This window comes from Glycine soja, chromosome 15 (assembly GCF_004193775.1).
Source record: "Glycine soja cultivar W05 chromosome 15, ASM419377v2, whole genome shotgun sequence".
NCBI lineage: Eukaryota > Viridiplantae > Streptophyta > Magnoliopsida > Fabales > Fabaceae > Glycine > Glycine soja.
The window spans coordinates 48,241,143-48,267,955 of NC_041016.1; the positions used below are offsets into that span (position 1 = coordinate 48,241,143).

The 26,813-nt window shown below is 34.1% G+C and overlaps 2 protein-coding genes across 3 annotated transcripts; both read right to left on the minus strand.

Moving 5' to 3' along the window:
• Positions 1 to 8,180: 8,180 nt before the first annotated feature.
• LOC114386492 (kinesin-like protein KIN-14Q) lies at positions 8,181 to 13,583 on the minus strand. Its single transcript, XM_028346509.1, has 17 exons — positions 13,324 to 13,583; positions 13,068 to 13,148; positions 12,874 to 12,951; positions 12,309 to 12,638; positions 12,113 to 12,174; positions 11,806 to 12,016; positions 11,632 to 11,708; positions 11,444 to 11,543; positions 11,245 to 11,343; positions 10,968 to 11,144; positions 10,588 to 10,873; positions 10,313 to 10,474; positions 9,987 to 10,202; positions 9,847 to 9,884; positions 9,556 to 9,719; positions 9,329 to 9,454; positions 8,181 to 9,204 (listed from the first exon to the last, which is right to left on the minus strand). Exons 1-17 carry the CDS (start codon positions 13,424 to 13,426, stop codon positions 8,383 to 8,385), a joined length of 3,132 nt encoding a protein of 1,043 aa, XP_028202310.1. The 5' UTR covers positions 13,427 to 13,583; the 3' UTR covers positions 8,181 to 8,382.
• A 3,297-nt stretch (positions 13,584 to 16,880) lies between these two features.
• LOC114388338 (translation initiation factor IF-2, chloroplastic-like) lies at positions 16,881 to 26,478 on the minus strand. Of its 2 annotated transcripts, XM_028348761.1 has the most exons (13): positions 26,286 to 26,478; positions 24,587 to 26,199; positions 24,460 to 24,492; positions 23,773 to 23,886; positions 23,388 to 23,537; positions 23,189 to 23,287; positions 23,027 to 23,089; positions 22,373 to 22,528; positions 22,188 to 22,253; positions 20,412 to 20,648; positions 19,493 to 19,768; positions 18,924 to 19,112; positions 16,881 to 17,584 (listed from the first exon to the last, which is right to left on the minus strand). In XM_028348761.1, exons 2-13 carry the CDS (start codon positions 26,087 to 26,089, stop codon positions 17,423 to 17,425), a joined length of 3,048 nt encoding a protein of 1,015 aa, XP_028204562.1. In that variant the 5' UTR covers positions 26,090 to 26,199; positions 26,286 to 26,478; the 3' UTR covers positions 16,881 to 17,422. The 2 variants fall into 2 exon arrangements, with proteins under 2 accessions (XP_028204562.1, XP_028204561.1); XM_028348760.1 differs by having other exon boundaries at positions 24,587 to 26,478.
• Between the last annotated feature and the right edge of the window lie 335 nt (positions 26,479 to 26,813).

Consider the following 26,813-nt stretch of genomic DNA (forward strand, 5'->3'; position numbering starts at 1 on the left):
TAATGCATATAATTTGTAAAGTACTTTTTTTTCTCTCAAATATAAGCAAATCACATTTTCTTATATTTCATTTAATGGGACTATATTCAAAATAATTATTATTAGGATAAAAAAAATTATGTTTGATATCAAATTTTAATAAATGATAATTTAAGAAAAATATTTATTTATTTATATTGAAAATCATATAATTTAAAGAAGTCAATTAATTTCCTTAATAAACAAACGTAAAGTATGTCATTTTTATTATTATATATAATGGAGACCAGAGGGAGTAGGAGTACTAGTTGAACATCTATAAATTATATTTATTCTTTGGTGGATTCAATAAATTATCTTAATATCTTGATTTTTAATTATTTTTCTGTTAAACTAAACAACCATTATTAATTGTAACAAAAACATGATTAAATTAAAGCCTCAGTTGTATCTAACTAAACTATCCTAACCATTTGAAATACAATATCCTACAAAACAAGAGTAGAACAGTGGATTTACGATCAAAATCAACATGTTCGTAATTTAATATTGTTTTGTTTGTGACTAAGGTTAAGGTAATAAATGAAATAGGAAAATGGGTGACGATGATGGTCCCAAGTGACATGAAGGTGGGGTAACATGAAAGTGTTGAAGCTCATAAGGGGTTGGGACCTACCTGGGAAGAAAGGGGTTAGTGATGCTGTCTGGCACGTGGTCAACAATGGCCCTACATTGTCGCCTACACAATTTCATTATTCCAATTTTCCCCACTTATTAATGCATTAGTATTACTTGGAGCAAGCTTATAATTCAGAGTTCATAAATTAAAAAATGGGCTTCAACTTCCTTAATTAGGTAGCAGTAGTATTTAGTGCAGCTAAATTAGTAATGGAGGCTATACCAAAATTATGAACCTCCATCCCTCGTGATGAGAGAGATCCAAGTGGTATTCTTTAATGAGGAAATGTTAAATTTAAGAAAGTGTTAATATTCAATTGATAACAATAATGAAGGGGGATGGGTGATGTTCCCTAGCTTGCTCTTACTCTCTAGTAACCTTTTAGTCAACTCCAATTTTTTTTAGGGGATCTGATTCCCTCCAAAATTGACAAAATAAAGGAATTAAAGGATGTTATCTAAATTATTTTATACATATTAATAAAAATAATAATGAATAGATGAAAGATAATAATTATTTTATAAAATTAATCTTAGATGATCGATTTATTTTGTCAAACTCGTAACTATTAATTGAATATTAACCTTGAGTTTCATCAAACATGATCTGAACCTCTGGCTAGATGTGTATTGAGGTTAATTAGTATCTGATCTTGGAGGGTATATAACATTATGTGGTTGTAAGTGATAAAGATGCATGGACACCCCATGCTATTTAATATCTTGAGAGAGAAAGAAAAATAATTATAGGTATGATATATGATATGATTTGATAAAAAGAAGATTAAAAAAAAAAAGATCAAATAAGTATTTATGATATAAAGGTGTCTGTATATCATTATTCATGTTGTAAGTAGCGTTGGTGTCCATGCATCTTGTGAGATATATGGCTACAGGTTTCATTTTTTACGCAATTAATCAATTACTTTAGGGGGAAGAAAAAATTATTCGATGGCTATGCTAATTATATAATTTCTTTCACACTTGCAGCTAATTAAACTATAAATACTTTATCATAATGAACAATCCCCACAATATAAATCTGAAAACAAATTAATCATAATTTTATTATAATAAAAAATAAGCCTTAGAATTTAGAAATATCCTATACTAATTTGAAGCTAATTATTTGTTGCATGTCCTTTCTTTAACGCAGTGTTTAATATATATAACATCGGATTCTTCTTTTGCAAACAGTCTTCCGCGAATACTAAGAATAATAAATATCTCTTCTCTGAATGACCATATCATTGCTCAATATTTGTATAGACATATATTGCAAACAACTTAGTGCTTAACCATCCATGTGCATATGGCATGCCCATATATGTACACATATAAGTTTATTTATGACTGACGCATATTAATAGGTTCAACTTGCCCAAGTGTTTACTGGTATCCAAGGCAATGTTTAGTAGTTAATAATACTAATACTTATAATTAGTAATAATCAAAACATAATTCATAATACAAACAACAATTGATACCGATGGTAATGATTTGGATCATTAATCAAATAGTTTAGGGTTTAAATTTTAACTTTGGATATAAAAAACTGTACTGAAAAAGAAATATTCACCTTATATACATTCATGACTTTTAATAAAGACTACTTACAACTTTTGACAAAGATTATTTTATATTAATACCATGATTAAAAAAACATAATTGATAATGTATATCCAAAGCCCTCTACAATCTCCAAATATCATCATATATATGTCACAAAAGTGTTGTCCATAGTGCTCAAAATCACAATCCACCACGATCACTTGAACTAAACCACGATCTTCAAACATGTAAGGTCACGAACAAATTAAGTTTGAGACATGTGAAATCTTACTATCCTCAAGAACTTACCTGAGCGATGCACAAGTTCCCAAAGATTTAACAAGCTCTTCCTAAAATTAATTTGGAGCATCAAAACTAGCAAGTAATATACCAAGGAAAAGAGAAGGGAATAGACTAGACAACTTCAACTCAAAAAAAGGGAAAAACATCATTTTTATAGTTGAAAAATAGTCACATAAATCAATATAATAAAGATAATTAACTAAATATAACGAGCAATTATTACGTTTAAATGAGATATTAAAACCAATTTTTTTTATAAAAAAAAGCTAATTAAATGGTAAAAAGATGTCAAAAAATTGTTATTATATTGGAAAATATTCAAAGTTAAAAAGGAATAAAGAGTAACCTTTTGAAATACACAAATATTACAACAATCATCCACATATTTCTACAAGATTAAAATATTTCAAAAATTAAAAAGAAGTTTATGAATTCTCCTCTAGGATGTATTGTGTTGGACTTGGTGTAGTAAACTATATGAAGACTGATAGGAATTAACACAAAACATAGTTGGTGTAACAAGTTATATGAATAAAAAAACGCTTGATGTGCATTAGAGATCTACCAATCACATCACACCCCCACAATTCTTGTTGTTGTTATGCACAAATAAGTCATGTGCGTGTTCAATATTCATGAATGTTTTAGAGATCTTTTCAAAATCTCATACAAGCCGCCCTACTCAACACTCATGTAGGTGATTTTGTCAAGTGTATGCTGCAAATCATACATCGCCCATAAGAGATATAAAAATCATTAAAAGTTTCATAAGTTATCAAGCTCTCTCAAAACCATATAGAGCTTAACCTCTCACTAATGCAATACTTAACACTTTCTCACGCCATAGGAATGTACTAAAAATTAAAATCAATTTAGTACTAACAGAACTGACAATTGACTTGTTTTTTTTATTCATATGAACCTTTTTTATAAGATCTTCAATCACAAAGATTAAATTATCATCACTTGTTTGTTTTTAAGTAACTTAATAAAGTCTATTTCCCTTGATATTTCATACAATAACCTCTTTTCTGGGTTTAAGTCAAAGGATCAGCCAAATTTATTTTTCACTTCACATAATAAAAGGACTTCCATCTTTTAAGCATTTCTTTTTTTTTTTACAGAATATCTCTTTTCTTTAATTCCAAGATGTCCTCATGTGGTTATCTTTTGGAAATCAAAACATATAGACTACGCACTCTTCCATAAAGGATATTTGCTATGATATTTTCTTAGCTAATCAATCTCATATTCTACTTAGTCAAAACTCAATCTCCATAATAGATCAAATTATATAGGTCTATTTGGTTGAATTTCAAGTGACAACATTTCTAAAAGTAAAATAAATATTCTCATGAATTCTCTGTACCAAATTGTACAACTCACATATGAAATCATAAGCACTTTTTCAAAATAAATAGTGCTTTATCGCCTCAAAACACGTATAATCAATATGATCACAAACAAATTAAGCTTGAGACATGTGACATTACACTGACCTCAAGAACTTATCCACGTGATGCCCAAGTCCCCCAGGATTCTTACCAAAATTAATTTGGAACATCAGAACTAGCAAGTAATATACCTAGAAAAATAGAAAAGAATAGACCAGACAACTTCATCTCAAAAGAGGGGAAAAGCATCATTTTTATACTTGGAAAATAGTCACATAAATCAATATAATAAAGATAATTAACTAAATATAATGAGCAATTATTAAGTTTAAATGATATATTAAAACTAATTTAAAATAGAAATGATGACTAATTAAATGATAAAAAAGTATGACAAAAAAATTGTTACATTTCAAGTTAAAAATATTACAGAGTAACCTTTTAAATACACAAACATTACAACAAAAAACATGCGTCATTTTAACACTCCCAGGAATGCCCTAAGACTTATTGCCTTCATCTAAATGGACATAGCACTATGTGTGTCTGCATAACTCACATGAGAGCTAGGTTAACGTCTTTTGAACTCTTAAAAATCGGCGTGACCCATTTCGAAATGAATAAACTTTGGTCTATATAAAAGCAATTAATGGCATATATACGGAATTGATGCCATAACGAACTAATTCAAACTATGTGCCTGCCCTACACAGATATACCAGTGTTGTCTTCATTCATTTCGGATAGGACATAGTTGATAACTTAGGTGATGTACTTAATTGTCTATAAAATAAATCTTCAATACTAGCGGTGAGCTCTCTAGGGAGGTTTATAGTCTTTGGACGATTGAGAAAACCTTATACTAGCCGACTCAACAACTATTGCTTTATTTTGTTTTAATTAAGAAATTAAACAAAATTTCAGACAAATAAACATCCGATCCATTTCATCATTAGACTTTTATTCTCTTTCCTAAATAGTTTTTAAAATAAGAAAAAGATATATAAATAATTCTTCAAGTAAGTATTGATCCCCATGCTAGATAATTTTCCAAGAATTGAAAAATCTTTCAAATCAGTCCTTGATTTTTTTTTAAAGCTAAATATTTCATTAATAATATAAAATTAATCTTAAATTAAGCACGAGTTGTACAAAACTTAAGACTTTATGCAAGCATTAATACACACACAAAAAAAGCCCAAGTATAAGCCTATAAAAATGTGAACAATTAATGTATAATAATCCGTCCTTAATTATTAGTAAAATATATCAATTTAGAGACTAAATTGATTTTTTTAGAGAAATAAGATCGCTTTATTTCATTCATAATTAGAAGATACATACATGTTGGTATATGTTTAAAATTCTGGATGCTAGCATGGGATCTTGCTATCCTAGCCAACGTGTTTGTCTCCTATTAAAACTCACTAAAGAGTTTGGAAAATGAGAAAGAAGGACTCTGCATTTATTTAAAATACAATGAAAATCAAGAGACTCTCTAGGAACATTATTAACTCCATCAACTACCAACCCATTGGAGAGCTTGAAACAGTCCCCATGCTTTGGCCTCTTATCTCTGGTCCCACTAAAAAGCATGGGTCTAAAAGGTGATTAGTCAAGTTTTTTTATGAAAATTAGTCATCGTTGTACCAACATGGTAATCGAAAAAAGGAGAGTATCAAGTAATGTTTGAAATACAAAATTGATTATTTTTGCTCTCATTTCATTCACTTCTAACTTGGCACGCGTACAACGGTGAAACAAAATCATGCTGCATGCTGCTTCATGATGGATGGGCCGGGAATACACCTTGTATCCTTCATTTTTCGTAGACAAAACATGTCCCATGCATACATAGATTGTTGGTGCTTATCAAACATGCTAAACGCCACAGAAACACACACAAGAAAATAAGAAAAATTGATATCTAGAACAAAAAAAGTATAAACAAATAAAAAAATTAACTTTTAAACTAATCAGAATAAATTAATTATAAAGTAATCACAAATTTTACATCAGGTGTATATGGTCAAGGAGAAGTAGAACCTAAGACAGACATGCTATCGCCGACCTTTTTAATAAGGATTGATGCATTGTATTTGGCCATTATGCTAAAACTCCAATTATAATTGTTAGTTTTCATGATTATAAACAAAAACAATAACACCTGACCTTATTTCTTTAATGTTTCCAATTTCATCTTCTTTCAACACAGTCACATGCACATCAACTTCCATTGTCTAATATTATGCACCCTTTGGAGCTCTCAATCATTAACTCAGATCCCTTCACATTATTTAATCTATCATAAGTGTTCAAACAATCTTGAGAGAGAGAGAGAGAGAGAGAGAGAGAGAGAGAGAGAGAGCTCAATCATGTCCCTCAACTAAATTAGGGTACCCCTCTGAAACATAATGAAAAAAATGAGAATTGGTGAGATGATTATATACCTTTTTTGTATCGTACAGTTGGCCAAAGGCCCATGCTGTTTGATTCTCTATATTAACTTCCCCACTCCTTTATGTTGAAATGATTTTTCGAATAGACTGTGAAACTCTCGATTAATGTACGTTCTGTTTTGAAGGTTGGTATGCATCTATCATATGGATCTTGAAAGGCCATATGCAGATTTTAAATTTTGTGGAGCTTGTGATAAATAAGAGTAGCCTACATATATGTTTATTTTATGTCCCTCCATCGTGTTTTGACATAAGGGTAGTCAAAATTTTGCTTATATATAAGACATCTACTGAACCGAACCTAATTAACAACTAGTGTTTTATGTTGACATAGTGCTTTGAATAACTTCTATATTCTTATAGTAGTAAGTTTCAAACTGAGACATCAAGATTGGTAATTAAGTTGGTATTGTTTAGGTTAGGTAGGTTTTCAGTTTATTTGAACATGACCTACTCATGAAAGCAATGAGTTAGGTTGGAAAAATTTCTTCTATATATTTCTGACTTAACCCAACCAACCAATAGTTTTTGTGTAATCTAGATCAATATTGCACTAAATAAATGGCACCACGTAGCATAACTAACTTTGTCTTTATAGACCGTTGGGTTTTACATAAAATACATTAAATCGAATACGAATATTAAACTGTCCAAAGCCCAAACTCCAAATTACTACTTATGGAATGTATTAGAACGAGAATGGGCAATGATATGTTCTCTGATATATTTTTTCTAATTTATTGAAATTATATAAAATTATAACGACAAAGATGGTTATACACTAGTAGTGTAAAAAATTTTACACAATTATTCAATCACAACTCATCATGTATAATAAGTTTATTGATTTTTAAAATAATTATCTTAAAGTAATTTAAATAATAATTTGTGATTATATGATAACATAAAACTATTTTACTATGTCAATGTATAGATATTAAACTCAATTATAATTATAAGACACGTTAATTAAATAAGTGAAGATCACAATTTATTATGCTTATTTCTAATCAATTTTAGTGAAACTATAAAAATAAATAATTAATAATAAAGAGTGTGTTCAAAAAATGACATTAAAAAGTGTACTATCATTTATCATTTTTTTCTGTTGAGAATTCTATAAACACACGTACACGTTGATATGCAAGTAACATGAATGAGAGGATAATAGGGTATAGTGGGTATTGATCAAGGTATGTTTGTATTATTATTCAACAAGATACTTCTTATCAATAATTCACTTTTCTAGCCCCTTTCTCAAGGAATAAAAAAGAGTAGAACGTGGAGATAATAGTTTCTTGGGAGGAAAATATACCTAAAATAAATATTTTATTACCTCTTAATAAACATAAGAATAAAGTTACCCAACCTCATTTCCGAAATAAACCAAGATAACTTGAAACAAAAGCTCCATGTCATTTCTTCTCTTAACAAATGAGTTTCATACTATTTTTCATATTTCTTGAGAAGCCATTTATAGTCATTGCAAGTTTTGACACCATTGTACCTTAATGATGTTGGGATATGTTGGCCAACAACATACTAACATTTTAGTGTACAATGGATCATATTATTTTTACGAAACATTTCTTCATTTTATTATTTAAATAGCTATTTACATAATTAGCATGATAAACTCTTGAGCAATTTGTTTTTTACTGCAAGGCATCAAGTACGATTTAATACTGAAATGTTTTTGGCTTATTTAGAACTTTATTGTTCTTAGACATTCATAGACAATTACTATTGGAAATCAATCTATTATGTCGAGACTCAAGACTAGCATGTTTGTAGATAGATTGATTGTTCACACTTGTTATGGACGAGAATCATGAAATAAATTTTTCACATACATACACATTAAGGGGTACACAATAAAGTTTTCACACTTTTCTAACATTTCCCATATGAAAAACATATCATTTTTCACATTACTTGAAAGGGGTGACACACAAGAAATCAATTTCATCTATCCACACACACACACACACAAAAAAAAATGTAGATCAATGCAGCTTTTATATCCATCCCCTTTCCTTCTCCTTTTGACTATTCTTTTGTTGAATATCTTTAGCTCCTCCTCTTCTACCAGATCCTACTTGCCCCCTTGGTGCCAATCTCCCCCTACTTCCAATGGAAACTCTAACTTTCTCCATCCCTACATTTACACCAACCTTCCTCATGTGCTGCTGAAGTGGAGACTTAACCTGTATTTTCTTGTGAAGGCTTCTTCTTAGTATGCTACCAATCCTCTTAGCACCACTTCTAACTTCTTTGGGACTCTCACAATGAGTCTGTGCAGGCACACAGTTGGTTTCTGATTCCCCATTGGCATCCTTCTGATCAAATTGGTTTGTTAACTTTGGTAATAATGGTGATTGGAACTGTGTTAAGCTAGGTATACTTGGGAGTGGAATCAGAGAGTTTCTCCTTGAAGCAACAGCTGAAGGAACACGCGGTGTCATCATGCAGATAGAAGCTCTTCCAGGCCTTTTTGGCAGTAGGGCTTTGTCAGCCATGTCAGGATTGTTTTCTTTCTCAGCATGATCAATGCACTTGATGGAGCTCTCCATTGTAGAAAAAGGTATACAAGGTTTCAAGATGTTGTTCTCAGTGAGTGGTTTAGCTGAATTTATTTGTTGGTCTTTGAACCACCCACCACTAACTGGATCATTGAAATTCTTGAGACTTCCTAGTGGTCTACTTGCAAGTGCTGGTCTCAGAAGTGTATTGTTTTGCTCTTCTTGATGTTTCATTTGGTGCTGTTCAGCTATCTTTGAGTCTACATGTTGACGCGCCAGCTTTCTCTCAACCAGAAGTTGTGATTCCAGTTCCTTGACCTTAGAAGTGAAAACGGACAATGATGAGACATTCGCAAGTGAAGTCCAAGAGAATCCATCTACTTGGGGAAAGGAAGACTACTTATAAGGATATAAATTATAAATTTGTGCTTTGATATGATACCTTCTCTTGGAGATTTTTGTTCTTACTGTCTCTTTCCTTCATCTTGGACTCCAATCCATGGATTGTTTCCTCCAGCTTCTTGATTTGCAAATCTTTCAGCCTTACCTCTTGTTTGACTTTCTCAACCTAACAAAGGAGAGTAACTTATTGAAAATGAAACAGACTATCACAGTTAAGCAGTGAAATATAGGTACTTTATAAATACAACAGCATTACATCAGTCATACCATTTGTTTGTGTCTCAAAAGTTCAACAGTGTCTAACTGCTTTCTTGCAGGTCCCAATTCTATTCCTCTTACTCTACTAGCAAAGTTCAGAGAGCAAATTGTCTCACTCAAATCATTTTCATTAGGACTGATCTGTACAAACATGAGTGCCTTTGAGTCTCCTCCTAGAAAAACAAGATTGTCCATCAAATTTTCTAGTTATATTTGCATACATGTGGAGGATAGAAGTCAGGCATACACGAGCAAAAGAAGCAACCCTAGATAAGTTTCTTTGCATGGAGAAATAAGTACCTAATGAGTCTTGTAGTAAGTGTGTAAGCTTGGAGTTCCTGCAGCATGAAGAACAAAAATTTCAAAACCAACCAATAGACCAAAAAGATATTTCAGCATTTGTAATCGAAAACATGAGCTAAAACTTATGTTGACATAACCTGAAAGGAATGTGTGAACTTTTTGTTGCAAGAGCTGATATGACATCACCAAGTGCAGAGAGAGACCTATTAATATTTTGTGTCTCCTTTAGTCTATCGCCATGCACTTCTGTCTTTGCTACTCGCTCACTGCCTGCTAGGTCCACCAGCCATAGCTTGCTTCTCGTGCATTCCCCATTCAACAAATTCTCCCCCTTAACCATAACACAGTGAATGCTGTATACAGAAACAACAGGCCATCATAAGCGGTGTTTATCCAACCAGATGGTTTAGAAATATGATTCAAATATGGTTTAGGAATCTAATTAAAAAAAGTTTAAGCTGACCAGTGAGATCGGCTGCTATGCTCATTGGAATTGGTTGAGCTTACTGCCCTCGCATTGCTACCGGTTTGTAGGACTTCCCAGACTTCAGTCATATTGTTCACATGTGCCTCAACCAACCCTGGAATGTGATGCATTCCTTCACCAGCTTGCCTTATCTCAAGTCTACAATTAACCACATTTTAGTGACTATATCAGTTACTATTCTGAAAAACTTATAGAATAAGCTAATACTAAGTTTCACTTTAATTTCCTTGTCCAACTAATTTGTGGTATACCTTTTTGCAGCTGTTCCTGGATGATTTCCTGCTACCAGCAAATCTCTTATTTGCTCATTGTACACTTCTAAGACACTTACAGAAATATCATAACAGTAGAGCTTCTGCCTCTCCTTGATTATGTCAAACATTTTCTCAAGAGTCCTGAAATTAACACCTCGAGCCTCTTCTGTGCCCTCCATTGTGAAAGTTTTTCCTGTCCCAGTCTGACCATATGCAAAAATGCATACATTGAACCCATCTAGAACTGAGGTTGCAAATGGTGCTGTGTCTTTAAAAATATCAGCTATAAAGAAAACAATACAAATCTGTCAAAATGAGCATTTGTGTTCATTTCAGAATCCCATCTTAAAGAAATCATGGCATGAAAGCATCAATACCTTGCTCAGCTTGGGGACCAAAGACAGCATCAAACTTGAAAGTCCTCTTAGGAGCTCCATTTGACATTACAGTTAAATCACCATCTTTCGCAGATTCAAAATCTAAGGCCACTGTTGCTCCTGCATATATCTCGTCGGTGTTGAGAGGCCTACAACGGCAAAAGACCCTTATGTTTCCTGTGAAGAAGGATAATTAGTTAGTGATCAATGATCATGCATATTATTTATATCCCATCCAATCCAAATCTATGAAAACAAAATCAACTGCACAACTTACCTCTCAACTCCAAAACCTTATTGTAAAGATCTTTCCGTTCCGTAGCCCCTTCAATATATTTGGACTTGAGATCTTCATGTGACTCCAGCTGTTCATTTACTATAACATAAATAGAGGAATTAGATTATGCACAAATGCGGAACGGTAAACTATTAACGTGTGTAAGATTGAAAGCTATGTTGCAACAAAATCTACTTACTTTTGGACTTAATAATAAGCCCCATTTCTCTCATATCTGCTTGATATTTTTTGCTTGCCTCTGCTTCCTCTAATAGCTTGATGTGTTCCATTTTCATAATCTATGCAATGAAATTGATTAACATGTTATAAATATATCTTTACCCTTCTTAATTTGTTTGTCACTCAACTTTGTTAAGATATCAGTACCTTCAATTTCCTCGTCAAGTCTCTCAGTGATGAAAACCACTTACTTTTCTCCTTCACTTGCCCCTCAATGGCAAATGCTGCAGAGCCGAAAATATTAGTTGATCAGATAAAAAAAACCTCAAATGTTTAGTTTTATAATAGTGTAATAATAAATACAGAAAGGGTTATGCATACCCAAAGATCCTACATGCATGGACTTGCGCATTAGCTCATTTTGAAGCTCTTTCAAGGAGTTCCAAGCTTCTTGGCATTCTCTACTCTTCTGTTGATTCTCTCTCTTGATCTCCCCCAACTCCCTCCTTGTTTCCGTCAGCTCCTTTCTCTGACTGTCAAAGTCTCTTTTCAGCCTCTTAAACTTCGCTTCCATCCCAATATCCTCGGTATCCTACAAGAACATCATTGTAAATGAAAGCACATATTATCACCCTACATTTTTCCTGCTCAAAACAGCAAATCTATCCCTATTCACAAAGAGGCATACTTCGGAGGACTCCATTTCTGCCTCCTGAGACACTCCAATGTCTTCTAGCATCTCAGTATCTCCTGAATTTGAAGCAAAATGTTGTTAAATAAAAATCTGGAGTTTGGACTGTAACCAGCAACTTCACTTCATGTATAACCATGTTCAAATTTCAAAACCTTTATTCACAATCAGAGATAACAAGAGTTGAACTCACTAAGAGGGAGATCTTGGGGTGACTCATTCTTGGTTACAAGAGGTGGAAGAAGCTCAAAGGAGGCTTCAGGGGATAGCAGCTCTTCCTCTTGCTCAAAAGCTTGACAAAAGTTTGAGAATTTAACGGTTGGGATCTTATGGCCATTGTCAGCTTCAACTTGAGACCCCTTGATTCCATACTCTAGAGAAAGCTCCATAGATTGCTCCACATCCTTGGAATGTTTGTTCTTCAACAACTCAGGGGAATCACCATAGCTGATTCCAGCAATATCTGGTGAGCCACAAATGACCAAATCTGGGGATGTAAGAGAATACCCCAAAATTGATCTTCCTGAAACAATATATTCCCATTATATTTTATCAGATGATCAGATCCCAAGAGACACTCAAACACCACAAAAATTAAAAATACAACAAAAAAGTCTTATCCCATTAATTGAGGTTGGTTACATGGATCTCACACGATGTAATTCGGCTTAAAAACCGAAGTTTCAGGAATTAAAAAACCACAAAAAAAATTATAAAAAAAAATCTCGAATTGTGCTAGCAAAACCCAATCCCATTACCATCAAACACATTTTTCACAATTGGGTCATCGAATTTCACGCTGTTCCCTTCAAATCTTCCATTTTCCTGAGAAAACCCTGCAGCAGCAATTCACAACCCTCATCAAAATCACAAAATGGGGTTCATCCAAGACGAGAAAAGATTTAATTTTTAAACAAAATTTTTCATTTTCTCTTCAGTTCAGTGTCCTAACCAATGCTGGGGCTGTCACCGCGAGACACAGGCTTGTCCGCCATAGCCAAACTCCGAGAGCTCAGTGATGCTTGTGAAAGAGCTGTCGCGTCAAAAAGAAAACAAAAAGTGACAAACAAGACAAAAGGGTGCACGAGGATATCATCAAATTCAAAACTTGGAAGTTATAATCAATTTTTTAAAAAACAAAAATTTGCTGTTTCCACAAGAGAGAGAAAGAGAAAAAATTAAAATGAGAAAAGTTGAAGGGTTCTTACAACTGGAGCAGTGAGTATAAGAAGAGGATTCTTGTTGCAAAGAAACGTCTGTGAGAAGAAGTGGGTCATGGTCATAGAGACACCATTGATTATTATCCTTCATTGATAAAACGACCAAGTTTGAACGTTGAATTCAGCAAGAATAATAATTATAAATATAAAAATAAATAACAGCGTAAATTAAAAAGAGGGAGTTATGTAATGGTGGTGGTGACGATAATGATGATGAATAAAAGGCAGAAGGTTTTTCCGAAATGGAATATTGATTTCGTTACAGGGAAAGTGTGTTTGAAGATTGAAACTTGCCTTAATGAAAATTCGACCGTTGGAGGGTTTGAAATTTGAAATGCGGTAAGCGGGGCAATATTCGTAGAAATCACCTTACAAAACATGGATTTGGATTCTTGGTGGAATTTCTGCTTTCTACTTTGGGTTCTGACTTTGGACAAACCAAAGTTATTGGAACATAAGACACGTCAGTTTTTATTTTGGATTGAAAAGTGAGAGAGAGACTATAACTCTGACAGGCTAGTGGGGGGTAAGGAATGATGATGATAATTTGTTAATTAAAAAATTAAGGTAAACAATTAAGGGTGAGAAAATGATAAATTAATTTTTTTGAAAAGTGATAATTTTAAATTTAATTTTTGAATATGTAAAATATATGACAAATTAGTAATACAAACAATTTAATAATAAGTTGATCTTTAAACTTTTTAACATGACTTCATATTAGTCTTTAAAAATATAACTTATTGTTAAATTGATTCTTAAATATTATAACTTAATAATAAAATGATCTCACAATTTTAATAATAAAATTAATTTGTCACATTTTTTTACATTCAAAAGTTAAATTTATATTTTTTATCTTTAAAGATCAATTTATATCACATCACATTACTTTAAAAAGAAATATGTCAAATTTTATTGTGCCTTTTGATCCAAACTTGAGATAGTTAATTGAGTTGGTTATATAAAATAAATTGTTATACACTATAATATTATTGGAGTTTGATTCCTCCCTTTAAATAAAATATATTTTAGTCTCAAAAATATTTATACCGAAATATATCAAAATAAAACTATTATTATGTTCCTAAATTTGAGAAATCAAGAAAATGTAGAATGAATAATAAAGGGAAATCATTTTATTTAATTTTTCTAAGAAAAAAATGAAATATGGTTGTGAATTATTAATATGCTGAATTTATGATTTCTTATTTTTTTTTCAAATGCATTTAAGAATTTTAAAAATGTTATATCTGTTTCCATTCTCCCCCCCCCCCCCCCACACACACACACACACTTCGTTTAGCATTCAATATTTTCCCTGATTTTGCTTATTCCTTCGATTTTACAAAAGAGATTCAATTCTCTTTGTTCGTTTTAGCTTATCTTAAGTTCCTCTTTTCTTTTCAAATTAATTTTGCCAAAAAAAAGTTATCAAAACTAATATACTATTTTTGAATTTAAGATTGGACGGCGGATAATAGGAATGATATTTGAAATTTGTCAATGCTGAAATCTATTATTCAAGCTATCCCAGCTTATTGTATGAGTATATGCCAATTCCCTCCACCTCTTAGTCTTGGTGATGAAATTAAAAAATCATGAATTCTTACGGGTGGGGATCGTGCAAAAGAGAATTCAAGGAATTAAATGGCTAACGTGAGATAAAATGTGCATTGATAAGAAAAGAGGAGGTATGAGATTTCGCAACCTTTATGCTTTCAATGTGGCTATGTTGGAAAAACAAGGTTGGAGACTTTTGTCTAAACCTAATTCTTCTCGAGGGAGGATTCTCAAATCTATATACTATCCTACGGGGGACTTCATGGATGCATCTCTTGATCACAACTCATCGTTCTTATGACAAAGTGTGGAGAACTGAAGAGGTAAACACGAGGAAGATTTTCTATAAATTGAAATTTTACGGTTTTGAATTAAGGTGTGGTGTCAGATTCATTTATATGGTTGTTCATAGTCCATTAGTATAAATCTTTTCAACGTTTACCCCCCTTGGTTCCCCAACAATTAGTATCAGAGATTCCACTTGAACACCGGAAAGATTTCCATCAATGGGTCGTAAATAAACATATAAGTAAATCTGACACCACACCTTAACGCAAAATCTTAAGACTCAGGTTTATGAGTTTCTCCTCACTCTTATGGTACTCAACTTTTTTCATTTCTATCATATATGGAACTTCATCTCCTACTTGTATACTTGGACTCTAACACAGAGCTTGTTTTCATCCAAATTGGTGCTTAGGGAAGGTTGCTGATGGGGTTTAGGCTTGGGTAACATGGTCAACATTTGGCAGGAGCCTTGGCTTCGAAAGCAAGGCCATGGATATGTGGAAACTCCTATGGTGGAGGGTTTGGAAGATATGACAGTTGCTGACATTGTTAGTCATCAAAATGATTCGTGGAATCTGGATATCATTAACCAGATTCTTATCCCTGATGATATTATTGATGTCACTCACACTCTTGTGCCATCTTTGATGGCTGATGACAAGCTTAAATGGGCAGAAACAAATGGTGTTGTCTATACGGTCAAAAGGTGTTGCAATTTATTAACACAATCGACTCTTTTGCACAGTTTTATTTTAAATTTATGCAGATGTTGGATGAGCCAAATCAAGTTCGAGCAGCTATATCATTTGGAGCTTGTGGAGGTGTGGGAAAAAAAAGTCTAGATTATAAAGCAATAGTGCAGCATGGTGACTTCTTCTATCAGGATGGGATCAAAGCTCAAGAGAAGATAATCATTAGCCCAACTGATCCATGGGATCATCAGAAGCAGCATTGTGGAGCAAGCCTCCAACAGGTTCTTACAAATGCAATATAGACAACTTTTTTTGAGGAATATAACTGCACTAGTATAGGTATATCTATCAGAGGCAGTTCAGGTGTGTTTGTAGAAACCATCACTCAGTGGAGATCCCCTAGATTGTACGTTTTGGAAGGAGAAACCAGGACTTTGTGTGTTGCCCTTGATTTTGTCCTTGGCATGGGTCTCTCAAATGTAATCTTCGAGATGGACAAGACAATCGTTGACAAAGTGCATTACAACAGTCTTAATGAAACTGAGGTGGGAATATTTATTCGGGAATGCAGAATAATTTTGGATAGTAATCAAACCTTCAACATAGGTTTCTTGAGGAGACAACACAATGGTGTAGCCCATGCATCAGCTAGGGTTGCCCCATATTTCTCTTGTAGCCAGTATTCTAATCATGCTCCTACTTGTGTATTGATCATTTGATTATTAATGAAATATTATAGTTCTATTTCTGTAAAAAAAAAATAGAAATGATAATTTATAAATTAAAAAAAAAAAGGCATTGCCTCAAACTCTTCCCTACCATCATTATCTTTTAAAAAAATAGACTTCCATCAAATATATTAATACTAGTATTTAATATTTCATATTTCCTTTACATTTTACATCCAAAAATTTTAAAAACGTATAAATTAATGTGTAGATTGTTAAAACATCAACCAATATGCTTTCTCAATTTCATTTAATCTAATCATTAGGAGACAAATCAAACTGCAAATATTTTTTAACCAAAGTATTTACATCGGTCCATAACCTTGGATCATCTAACTATATTTCATCTAGGAGCAAAACACAATAGAAATACAAATTTCCAGACCCCAGTGTAAGATGATGCACCTATTTTTTACCTCCTTTTTATCAAAAATAAGATGATGCATCCATTATAGAGCATCATACAAAAAATGAAGAAAAAAAAATGCAATTCTTCCCTTGTCTTATATGTGGTTGTTACAAGTATTTTTGGGTCAAGGCATTGAAACTTTTTCCCTCTCTACAAGGAGCTGAAACTGATATACTTTGTTATATACACTTTTACAGCCAACAAGGAACAAATCATTTTGAACTCAGATCTTCAGCAGTGGTACCCTCAATATCAATATAATGATGAGGGAATTGTTACCTTTCCACTTTCATAACATCAATTGGAGAGAATACATTGTTTTTTCAACTGGAACCTGGAATGCATTTGCACTGTGCTCAAACACAAGATAGGAACCAATCTCATAGTGGAATACATCATGGTTCATTCTACAATGCAACTCCTACTCCCTCCACAGCAGCTGCCATTGATGCTGAGGCCTCTTCAAGGGTCCTCCTCTTCTGAACTGTGTTGAAGACTTCAAGAATGTCACCCTCTTCCCAATCATCAAAGTCTTCTAACCCAAGTCCACACTCGAGACCGGCATTTACCTGCTCACAAGGGAGAGAAAAAGAATGTGCATTCAGGCAGTAGCTACAATGACATGAAGAAGCAACACCAAGATATTCAACACAGAAAAAGTAATCATGGTTAAAACAGTAGCAAGAAAAAGCTATTCTACATCAGAATGTTAGCGTCTAAACAAGAAGCTTTTATTTGATAGAAGACATCTTAGGAACAACAAGCAAAATATCATGAGTTTAAATCTGATTCACTGCCCAGGAATAACATAATACAAAACCATATATACGAAAGTGCACATTGTAAATGTTAAACTAATTAAGGCACTTGCAATAAAAACCTATTCCTAGTCCTTCAAATTCATGGCATCATATTTTCATTGACAACGCAAAACTTAACAATGGATTAAAATTGAATCCATTTCATTAATTCCCAGTTCAAAAGGTTTTAATACAATGTTGATTTTCAATAGAAGTCAATGAGTCGGATCCATATAATGGATCCCACCTAATGGAACTTAGTTGTTTGGTCTTATATCCTGGTTCTGTCCTATATCCTCACATTTTTCAACTCTGAGGAGCAACCATTTGACATTCATACCAGAGAACAAAACAAGGTAAATGAGAGATTCGACAATGGTCATCATCAAAAGAAAAACATCATAAAGGAAAATTGGGTAAATCAGAAATTTCTCTTACAAAATCATATGCGTAGGAGATAATGATTAAGTCTCAAATGTTAAATGAGGGAATTTATTTGATGCATGCGAAGTACAAGCTGCACTTGAATAAGATGATTCTTACTCTACAACATGATTGCAAATCCACAATTGCAATCATAATTAAAAACCCATTGCTATATAGATATACTGATTGAAAGCAATCAGTCGGAGTAACAACTATGAGCAATTGAGCAATATCGTCCAAAGGTTCATTAATGATTAAAATATATTTTCATTACCAAAACAAAGGGTTAAAAAGCAACTCATTTTTTGGGAATTTACAATCAACAATCTAAATTTAATTAATTAGAGTAGAATGTTGTACACAATAAAGCAGCAAATATAGCATTCTACTGAAAACCCCATATTATTATCACTCTCCATCACATATTTGATAGGTAAAGGTCAATATATTTACAGATGTTAATTTCTCAAAAAAAATTAAAAACAACACAGCTAACTCCCATTCATAATAGCCAAATGCAAACAAAAATGGACAGACAATAATTGGCTTCACAACTGGTAAGTTTTTATAGATTAAGGAACATTTGTCCAATAATCTACATACTTGTACCATGCAATTGTTGCAGTGATATTCTTATGAATGAATCCTAAAATGGCAAGTAATGCTGGAAGTGGAGTCTTACCTCTTTAACAATCTCCTTCACCCGTCTCAAAGAATCAAGAATACCAACATGAACTACTTTTCCCTTCCGCTTGACTCGAATACCACAGTCTTGTAGTATTTTTCCCTCTGTAACCATACATCCAGCAACACGACCACTACCGCTGCTAAATACGGCCCGTACTACTGCTGAACCAATTGTTACATGTTCCTACAAAAGATAGCAGTAAGTCTTGCAGCTGAAGCTTCAGTAACTCTTTCAAAAAGAATACAAAAGTGATAAGAAATGAAGCATGCCCTACTATGTTGGACCATAATTGCAAGGGAAGGACCAGTTGGCACTACCTAATGCACACTAGAGTACTAGACAACATATACAGTGACAATATTTGATTATAATGTCTTAGACAAAATAAAAGAGGAACTATAATGGAAATCTACAAGTATCCTTTAGAAACACAAATTTATGTCACTGAGATATTTTTACAAACTCCACTGTACTTAAATGTCATGTAATAATTTGTCTCGAACAAAAGCATGCATATGCATAATTTACACTAAGGTTACAAATTTTAAGATATCTTGATTTACCTCAACAGGTTCCAGGAGTCCTTCCATTGCATTTCGTACATCATCAATCAATTCATAAATAACTTTATATAATCTAATCTCAACAGCTTTGTTCTCAGCATAGCTTTTCACAGAGCCTGGTGCTTTCACATTAAATCCCAAAATGATGGCCTTGCTTGCAACTGCAAGGTCCACATCACTTGTGCTTACATCACCTGTTGCCTCCAACAAAAACTTCAGAGTGACATTGTCTTGTGGTAGAATCTCCAGAGCTTTTCTGACAGCTTCAATAGATCCCTAACCATGACCAAGAACAATGACATTAATTGCATGTGAAGCAATAAACACAGTGATGATCCATAAAACACATTGAAGTTGTAGCTATTTAGAACAATACAGTAAATGCAAACTTCATTGTATGTTTACCTATTGTGAACATTAGGCCAGGCATACAACAGATTTGCATATTTACCATAAATGATAAAGAATTGGATAGGTTATTGACACTTCCATACAGGCTACACTCAAAATTACATGAACACACACATGCTTAACACTTATTTCTTGATAGATAGATATCTAAACATGTCTAGGTAAGTAGCTTGTGTCAAAGTGTTGGGCCAGATCAACTTTGGCTAACTATTAATAACCCTATCAAAGTAGTCTTCTTTCTATTGGCATAAACATGTTTTCCTGCAAGAAAAAGCACTCAAAGCCCTCTTGGGGTAGTTAAATATGATAAGTTCTTAATTTAAATTTCAAGGTAAACTGGTAAGGTACATACTACATAAGTTATGCTCTTATTTCAATTATTCAATATTATATAAAATCACTGCATGATAATTGATTTCACTGACAGTCATCAATTAGTTCAACAAGGCAAATTTAACATCAACCGGAACTGTACAAATTCAAGTATCACTAGTAGCAGTGATCATACCTGAAGATCAACCTTCAAAATAATATTTAGTTGATGCAAATCTAGTCCAGACAGCTTTCCTGACGAAACTGCTGAAGCTAAAGAAGAAAGGGTGACCTTTCCATCCCCTGCCTTTGCTGAAATACGCTCATTACGCAATGACTCAGCACGAGTTTCTGCCCTTTCACGTGCAGTATCAAGGGATTCAATAACCTCAAATTCATCACCAGCAATTGGAACATTATTCAATCCAATAACCTGTAGAGAAGCACAGAGGACACAACAGAAAATTTTGAATTAGGTTAAATTTTGGCATTTATGAAGAGCCTGACAATTATGGCTCTTAAAAAGTGGCTGATGAAGGTAACTAAGAAACTTCAAAATCTAAATGTGTTTTATACTTATATTCTCCACCATCATAGATCTTTTCCCATGCTACTAACAGCAAAATTGATGCCACCAAAAGATTTTCATCATTTGATTCTTTAATGTGGAAAGCATTGGAAATAATGATATTAAATGTAAATAGGAAATAGTATGTCCATGTCTCTCATATTTATGTGCTGTTAGTGTTCACGGATATTAGTGTTGAGGAAGTTGCATCAGTTATTATAATCCTGGTGAATAGTATCCACTATGTCTATCAAGACTCTACATATTTGGATACCCATTCTACTGAATAAGAAGCTGTTTCATTCTCTAAGTTCTCTTTCTCTCTTAATTCTCCCCCTCTCACTAAATTCAACTGAGAACATTCCCTTTAATCAGTAAGTTGTAACATGACACATCAATCTTTGGAGAATTGAAATCCACACTGAGTGAGACGTTTTTATAGTGATTACTAATTCTACAGCTAGGCAGCTCCACTTATTCTTCTCAGGCCAATCCCTCTAGTGCCCCAAAGGAGAAGTCCAGGATCGATATAGAAAGAGACTGATCAAAGTAGCATTTGGTGTGAAAAACACATTGCAAAATCTTTTAACGACAGCCTTTTACAGGAATTCCTCACCCCACACCTTAACTAGACACAAAAGTTAGCCAGAGCACTCAAATTGAAGAAATGAATTGGTCATTGAATACAGGATACCTCACATTTGTATTCTCCAGCTTAATTAATTTGTTTTTGGTTGTAGGAACATTTGTGTTGTTCAGCACACATCAGCATATGGATGTAATTGTAAATGTACAACAATAAATATAATAGACATGCACATGTGCGAGGAAGTAATTTCCATTGCAATTAGAGAAATGTCATGTCAACAATTATACTGCCAACTAATGAATTCACATCAATATTCTAAACGAAGATGATAGAAACTGAATCAGAAACTAGGAAATAAATGAATTTTATTGAATAATCAGGGTATTCAAGAGACCATGTTCTCTCCTCTCACTTAACAGTAAAATCCTTTCTCAAATGATAAAGTAGCTCTGTCTCTCAACCTCCCTTCTTATAGGCAACATGCCTTATTCAAACTATTTCAGCCCACTAACTAACTAACTAATGGGTACCTAAAGGAAGATGAGTGAACTTATTCAGCATCAAATAAGCAAACTGATATTTGATGTATATGCAGTGATTCAGTGCATGTACATGTCGAGGGAAACCACAATACTGATGTAGAGTAGTTGTCCACTTGAGCTTAAGATGCTTGATGCAAAATGATGTCCTCTACTTCACACCTCCCCCCCCCCCCCCCCCCCCTCTCCCAGTTATTTTGTACTATGAATTCTTTATTTTCCTAAGCAAAAGTAGTAATGCATCATATGCCTCTTTTGTACTATGAATTTACAAACCTGTACAGGTATAGAGGGTGTAGCTTCATCAACCCGCTTTCCACCATCATCAAATAAAGCCCGCACCTGAAAGAAGTAAATAAAAGATGTTCACCAATGCACAGGGAAGCAAAGTAGAATGGCAGAATTCAGTAACCGATTGTTAAGATCATATAGTATTGGATTTTAAGTTTGTGTCTACCAACCTTTCCAAAAGCTTCTCCACAAACTACTATATCTCCCCGTCTGAGGGTGCCATTCTGCACAATAAATGAAGCGAATGGTCCCTTTGATTTATCTAGCCCCGCCTCAACAACAGTTCCCTTCGCACTTCTATCAGGATTAGCTTTCAGTTCTTGCAACTAAACCATTAATGCTAAGTCAGAAATAATACCAGAAAGATAAGAGAAAAGCCCAAACAAGTGTAAATTTTAACCGAAGACATGCATTGTCAATTAGTCAATAGCCTTCTCAGTCCACAAAAGCACAAAAAATTAATCAAGGTGTCTCCGACATGGAGGAGACTTCAGAATGCTAGGACACAATAACTTAGTTTTATTTTATACAATATGCATCAAGGAGAATCGTATATTTATTAAATTAAATATGGGAGGTGAGGGTTAAACTCCATCTATTTTTGAGAAAATATCAAGACATTCTAAATGTGTAAAATTACTCTCAGAGATTTATTTCCATCTATTGATCACAACTTACAAGTATATGTCAAAAGCAAGATTTTCTATCAGTACACAATAACATAAGAACATTAAAACGTATAAATTGATCAGATAAAGGGATAAAATAGGTGTAAAGTGACTTAAGCTAGTTAGTAGTCGTGGCACCAAGAGTAAACAAGTTACCTCGGCAACAAGCATAACAGTTTCCAAAAGATCATCTATGTTCTTTCCTTTGAGAGCACTTATCTGTTGGACATAAGAGAACGAGAGAAAAATATAATTTCTTGAAAGTTAAAAAAGCATAAACAGGATACAAAATGGTAGCAAAAAATAAGAAATACAAACCGGAACCATTGGGATGTCACCGCCCCAGTCTTCTGGCATTAAACCAATTGAAGAAAGCTCTTGCATGACTCTTTCTGGATTTGCTCCATCTTTATCTATCTGTTTCAAATAAATAAATAATTGTCAACAATTCCTGAAATCATCACCAAGTAAAGCATAAAAATTATAAAATGAGGTTGGACACTTCATGTTGGCATGCCTTGTTTATTGCAATGATTATGGGTACTCCCGCTGCTTTGGCATGAGCTATAGCTTCATTTGTTTGAGGACGAATCCCATCATCAGCAGCCACAACAATAATAGCAATGTCTGTTACGCTTGCTCCACGAGCTCTCATTGCTCCAAATGCCTACAGGAATGCATATAATATATATCATCTAGACTTCTAAAGGAAATGAAAGTGAAAAGATTACTTATAGTTATAGTTAATAATTCAGTTAAAAACTACATGCTAGCATAAGTCAGCAAGTCATTACAAGGATTAAGGACCCAGCCATGATCCAGCAGAAGGAAATGAACAATTAGTTTTGCATATTTATAAGGGAAAAGTTTAGAAGTGGAAAATATATTAAAACTGAGAATACCTCATGCCCAGGAGTGTCAAGGAAAACACATGGCAAGTTTTTGCCATCAACAGGTACTTCCACTTTATAGGCCCCAATTCCCTGTGTGATCCCACCAGCTTCAGAAGCAGCTACCTGAAATTAGATAATTCCATCATATCCTGGTGCTAATAACAAGATGCAGCCAGCATAGCAAAATCCAGAAAAGGAAGCAGGGTACAGAATAGCATTTCATAAACACATAAAGAACATCTATTATGAATTATTGGTAAAAAGTGAAGCAATTGTCTCTTATTATATATTATGATTTACTAACTAGCAACCCTTTTACTTTTTCTCAACTCAGTATCTATTTTCATAAGGTCCCTCGAAATGCTTTGGTTTTGAAAGTTATACTAATCCCTAATCCCGTATTGAAATCCATGGATTGCATATAACTGGCTTGGAAATTTAGGATCATATCCATCCTAGAAACCCACAGCAGTCCAACCAGCATAGGGAACAGTTCTGTTATAGGTGAGACACCAAAAATAAAAAACAAATACGCATATGTACACTATTGTACTAACCTAATCATACAACATAAATGTTGTTTAAAACATGCTAATAATCACTCACACAAGTAAACATCCACATAAAATTTATATGCCCATGCTTGCTTAAAGATACTGAAAGAAGCATAATGATTTTATTAAATTTTCACCATACCTTGCTCTTCCGTATATAATCCAAAAGAGTTGTCTGCCAATTGATCACACCAAAAAATATTAGAAAATGAAAGACTTAAAGGTAAAAAATCAGAGATAAATGAAAAGTAAAGAGTGGCATCACTTACCTTGCCATGATCTACATGGCCCATAATAGTAATAACAGGAGGCCTGTCTTTGAGTTTGTCGAGGTCATCTTTATCAAGAATTTCTTTTTTCTTCACCAAACCTTCAACTTTGAATGGATCAGCATCTATGACTTCCACATCATACTCTTTACAAATCATCTTTACCATATCTTTGTCTATTGTTTGTACCCCATCTGGTTTAATTCCCTTGGAGTACAGATAACCCAGGATCTCACCTTCACTGGTTGCCAAACAGTAGGCTAATTCCTCCACCAGCATACCTTTGTCACCAACCTCTAGAATTTCTACTTTGACGGGAGCGGCATCCCTGGCAGCCTGGAGTCGTGCTGCCCTTCGACTTGCTTTACTCCATTTCCTTCCTTTTCTTGCTGTTGCAGCACCAGGAATAGAGACATTGAGTTCAGATGCGTCCTCATCATGAATCACATCATCCTCTAAAATCCGTCTTCTTGGTCCCCCAGTCGTAGCACCTTTCTTCCGGAAATCATCTTTAAACTTTCCCGGGGGAGGTCCCTTCCCTGGTTTTGGAGGGGCTAGAACTGCTTGCGCAATTAGAGGATCTACTACCGGTTTCTTGGAAGCAAATTTATCAATCAAGATGGGTGACTTCTTTTCTTTAGGTTTAACTGATGTTGTTTCAGATACTCCCTTGTCCCTCAAAACAACAGGTTTTTTGACAGGTGGGGGAGCTATCGAAGGTTTTGATAGCAACGCCGGTTGAGGTTGTGAAGGCGGTTGAGGTTTCAAAGGCAGTTGAGGAGCACGAGTTTGGGATACCACCTCCTCCCCTCCCCTTGTTTGAGTCTTCTCCCCTTCATTCTTGTTACTATTAGGCTTTGGCACTTCCTTCACTACCTTCTGCACCGATGCAACCGTGTCCCCTTTACGCCATACACTCTTCATGGTTTTAGACTTCTGATATGCCGCTGAATTCACCAGTTTATCAGCCCTAGGACTAGCATCTGCATTACTCCTTACCGGTTTATTCATTGAACCATTATTCCTTTCACCATTCACCTTAGAACTCCCCAGCTTTTCCGCCTTCTCCAACACCTCCCCAAGTGATTCAATCACCTTATTCTTCTCTTCCACATCCCCAGGGTCCCCAATAGTCCTTGAGGGCCCCAAAATGGGGTCACTCTTATTCTCTGGGGACTTCAACACAGGCTTAGGAGGAGGCTTAAGCACAAAACCAGCACCATCATCTCCACCCTTACTACTACTACTACTACTGTTAGAATCAAGGGACACTGAGTTCCCTTGGTCAGCAACAAAATCAGTTGTGGTCACTGAATATCTACACACAGACAATGACACACAATGCCATCTCTTTCTCCCCCTACAGTTCCCTCTTGAAAGAGAGACCCTCCTCACCATAGAATGGGCCCTTCCAGATGAACTCACACCCATGAGGCTCCCCAAACTCACTGGAGAAGCAAGAGAACTCATTGTTCCCTGCACGTTCCCCACCAAAATTAACATATTGAGCCCCACCTCACTATACCAAAACACTAGAATGTTCCAAAATTAAAGTATCTTCTAAAACCTCATCAATACCCCATTACACCACACACTTCAATTAAGAACTCAACCTACCCAGAAACAAATTTCAATCAAAAGTAACAAATAAGAGTAATACAAATACTTCTGGCCCAATAGAACTAAAAGGGTATGGTACCTCAATTCAAAGACAGAAACTTTGGATGTCAAATTGAGGTAGAACATGCAAAAGGGAACTTGTGAGAGAAAAAGAGAAGAAGAAGATGAAAAGAATGAAGTCAGGAAGTGATTTTGTGGCTATAGAAAGTGATGAGTGGTAGGCTTATGGCATGTGTTCGGAGGGGCATGTGTGGATGGTTTTGTGCCTGTCGAATTGTGTATGTGATAAGGCTTTTTTTTAATTTTCTTTTTTCTCTTTTTTCGTGGTTTTTGACGTACTTCCCTCATACAAGGCAAATTAAATTAAGCATACGTTGGAAAAGGTTTCTAAACCAAAGATATAAAACGTTGTGGGGAGGGACACGTCCACTGTCGTCGTGATTGTGGAGATTAATTATTAATTGTTATTATTTAGAGTTGTTAAAATTCCAATATTAACGTGAATTTCTTTTATCAAATTGCGTATATTAATTGAAGTGTTATTATCAAGTAGAATGACTTACACGTCATTGGCTGTAATATAAAATTAAATAAATAAAGAGTTCTT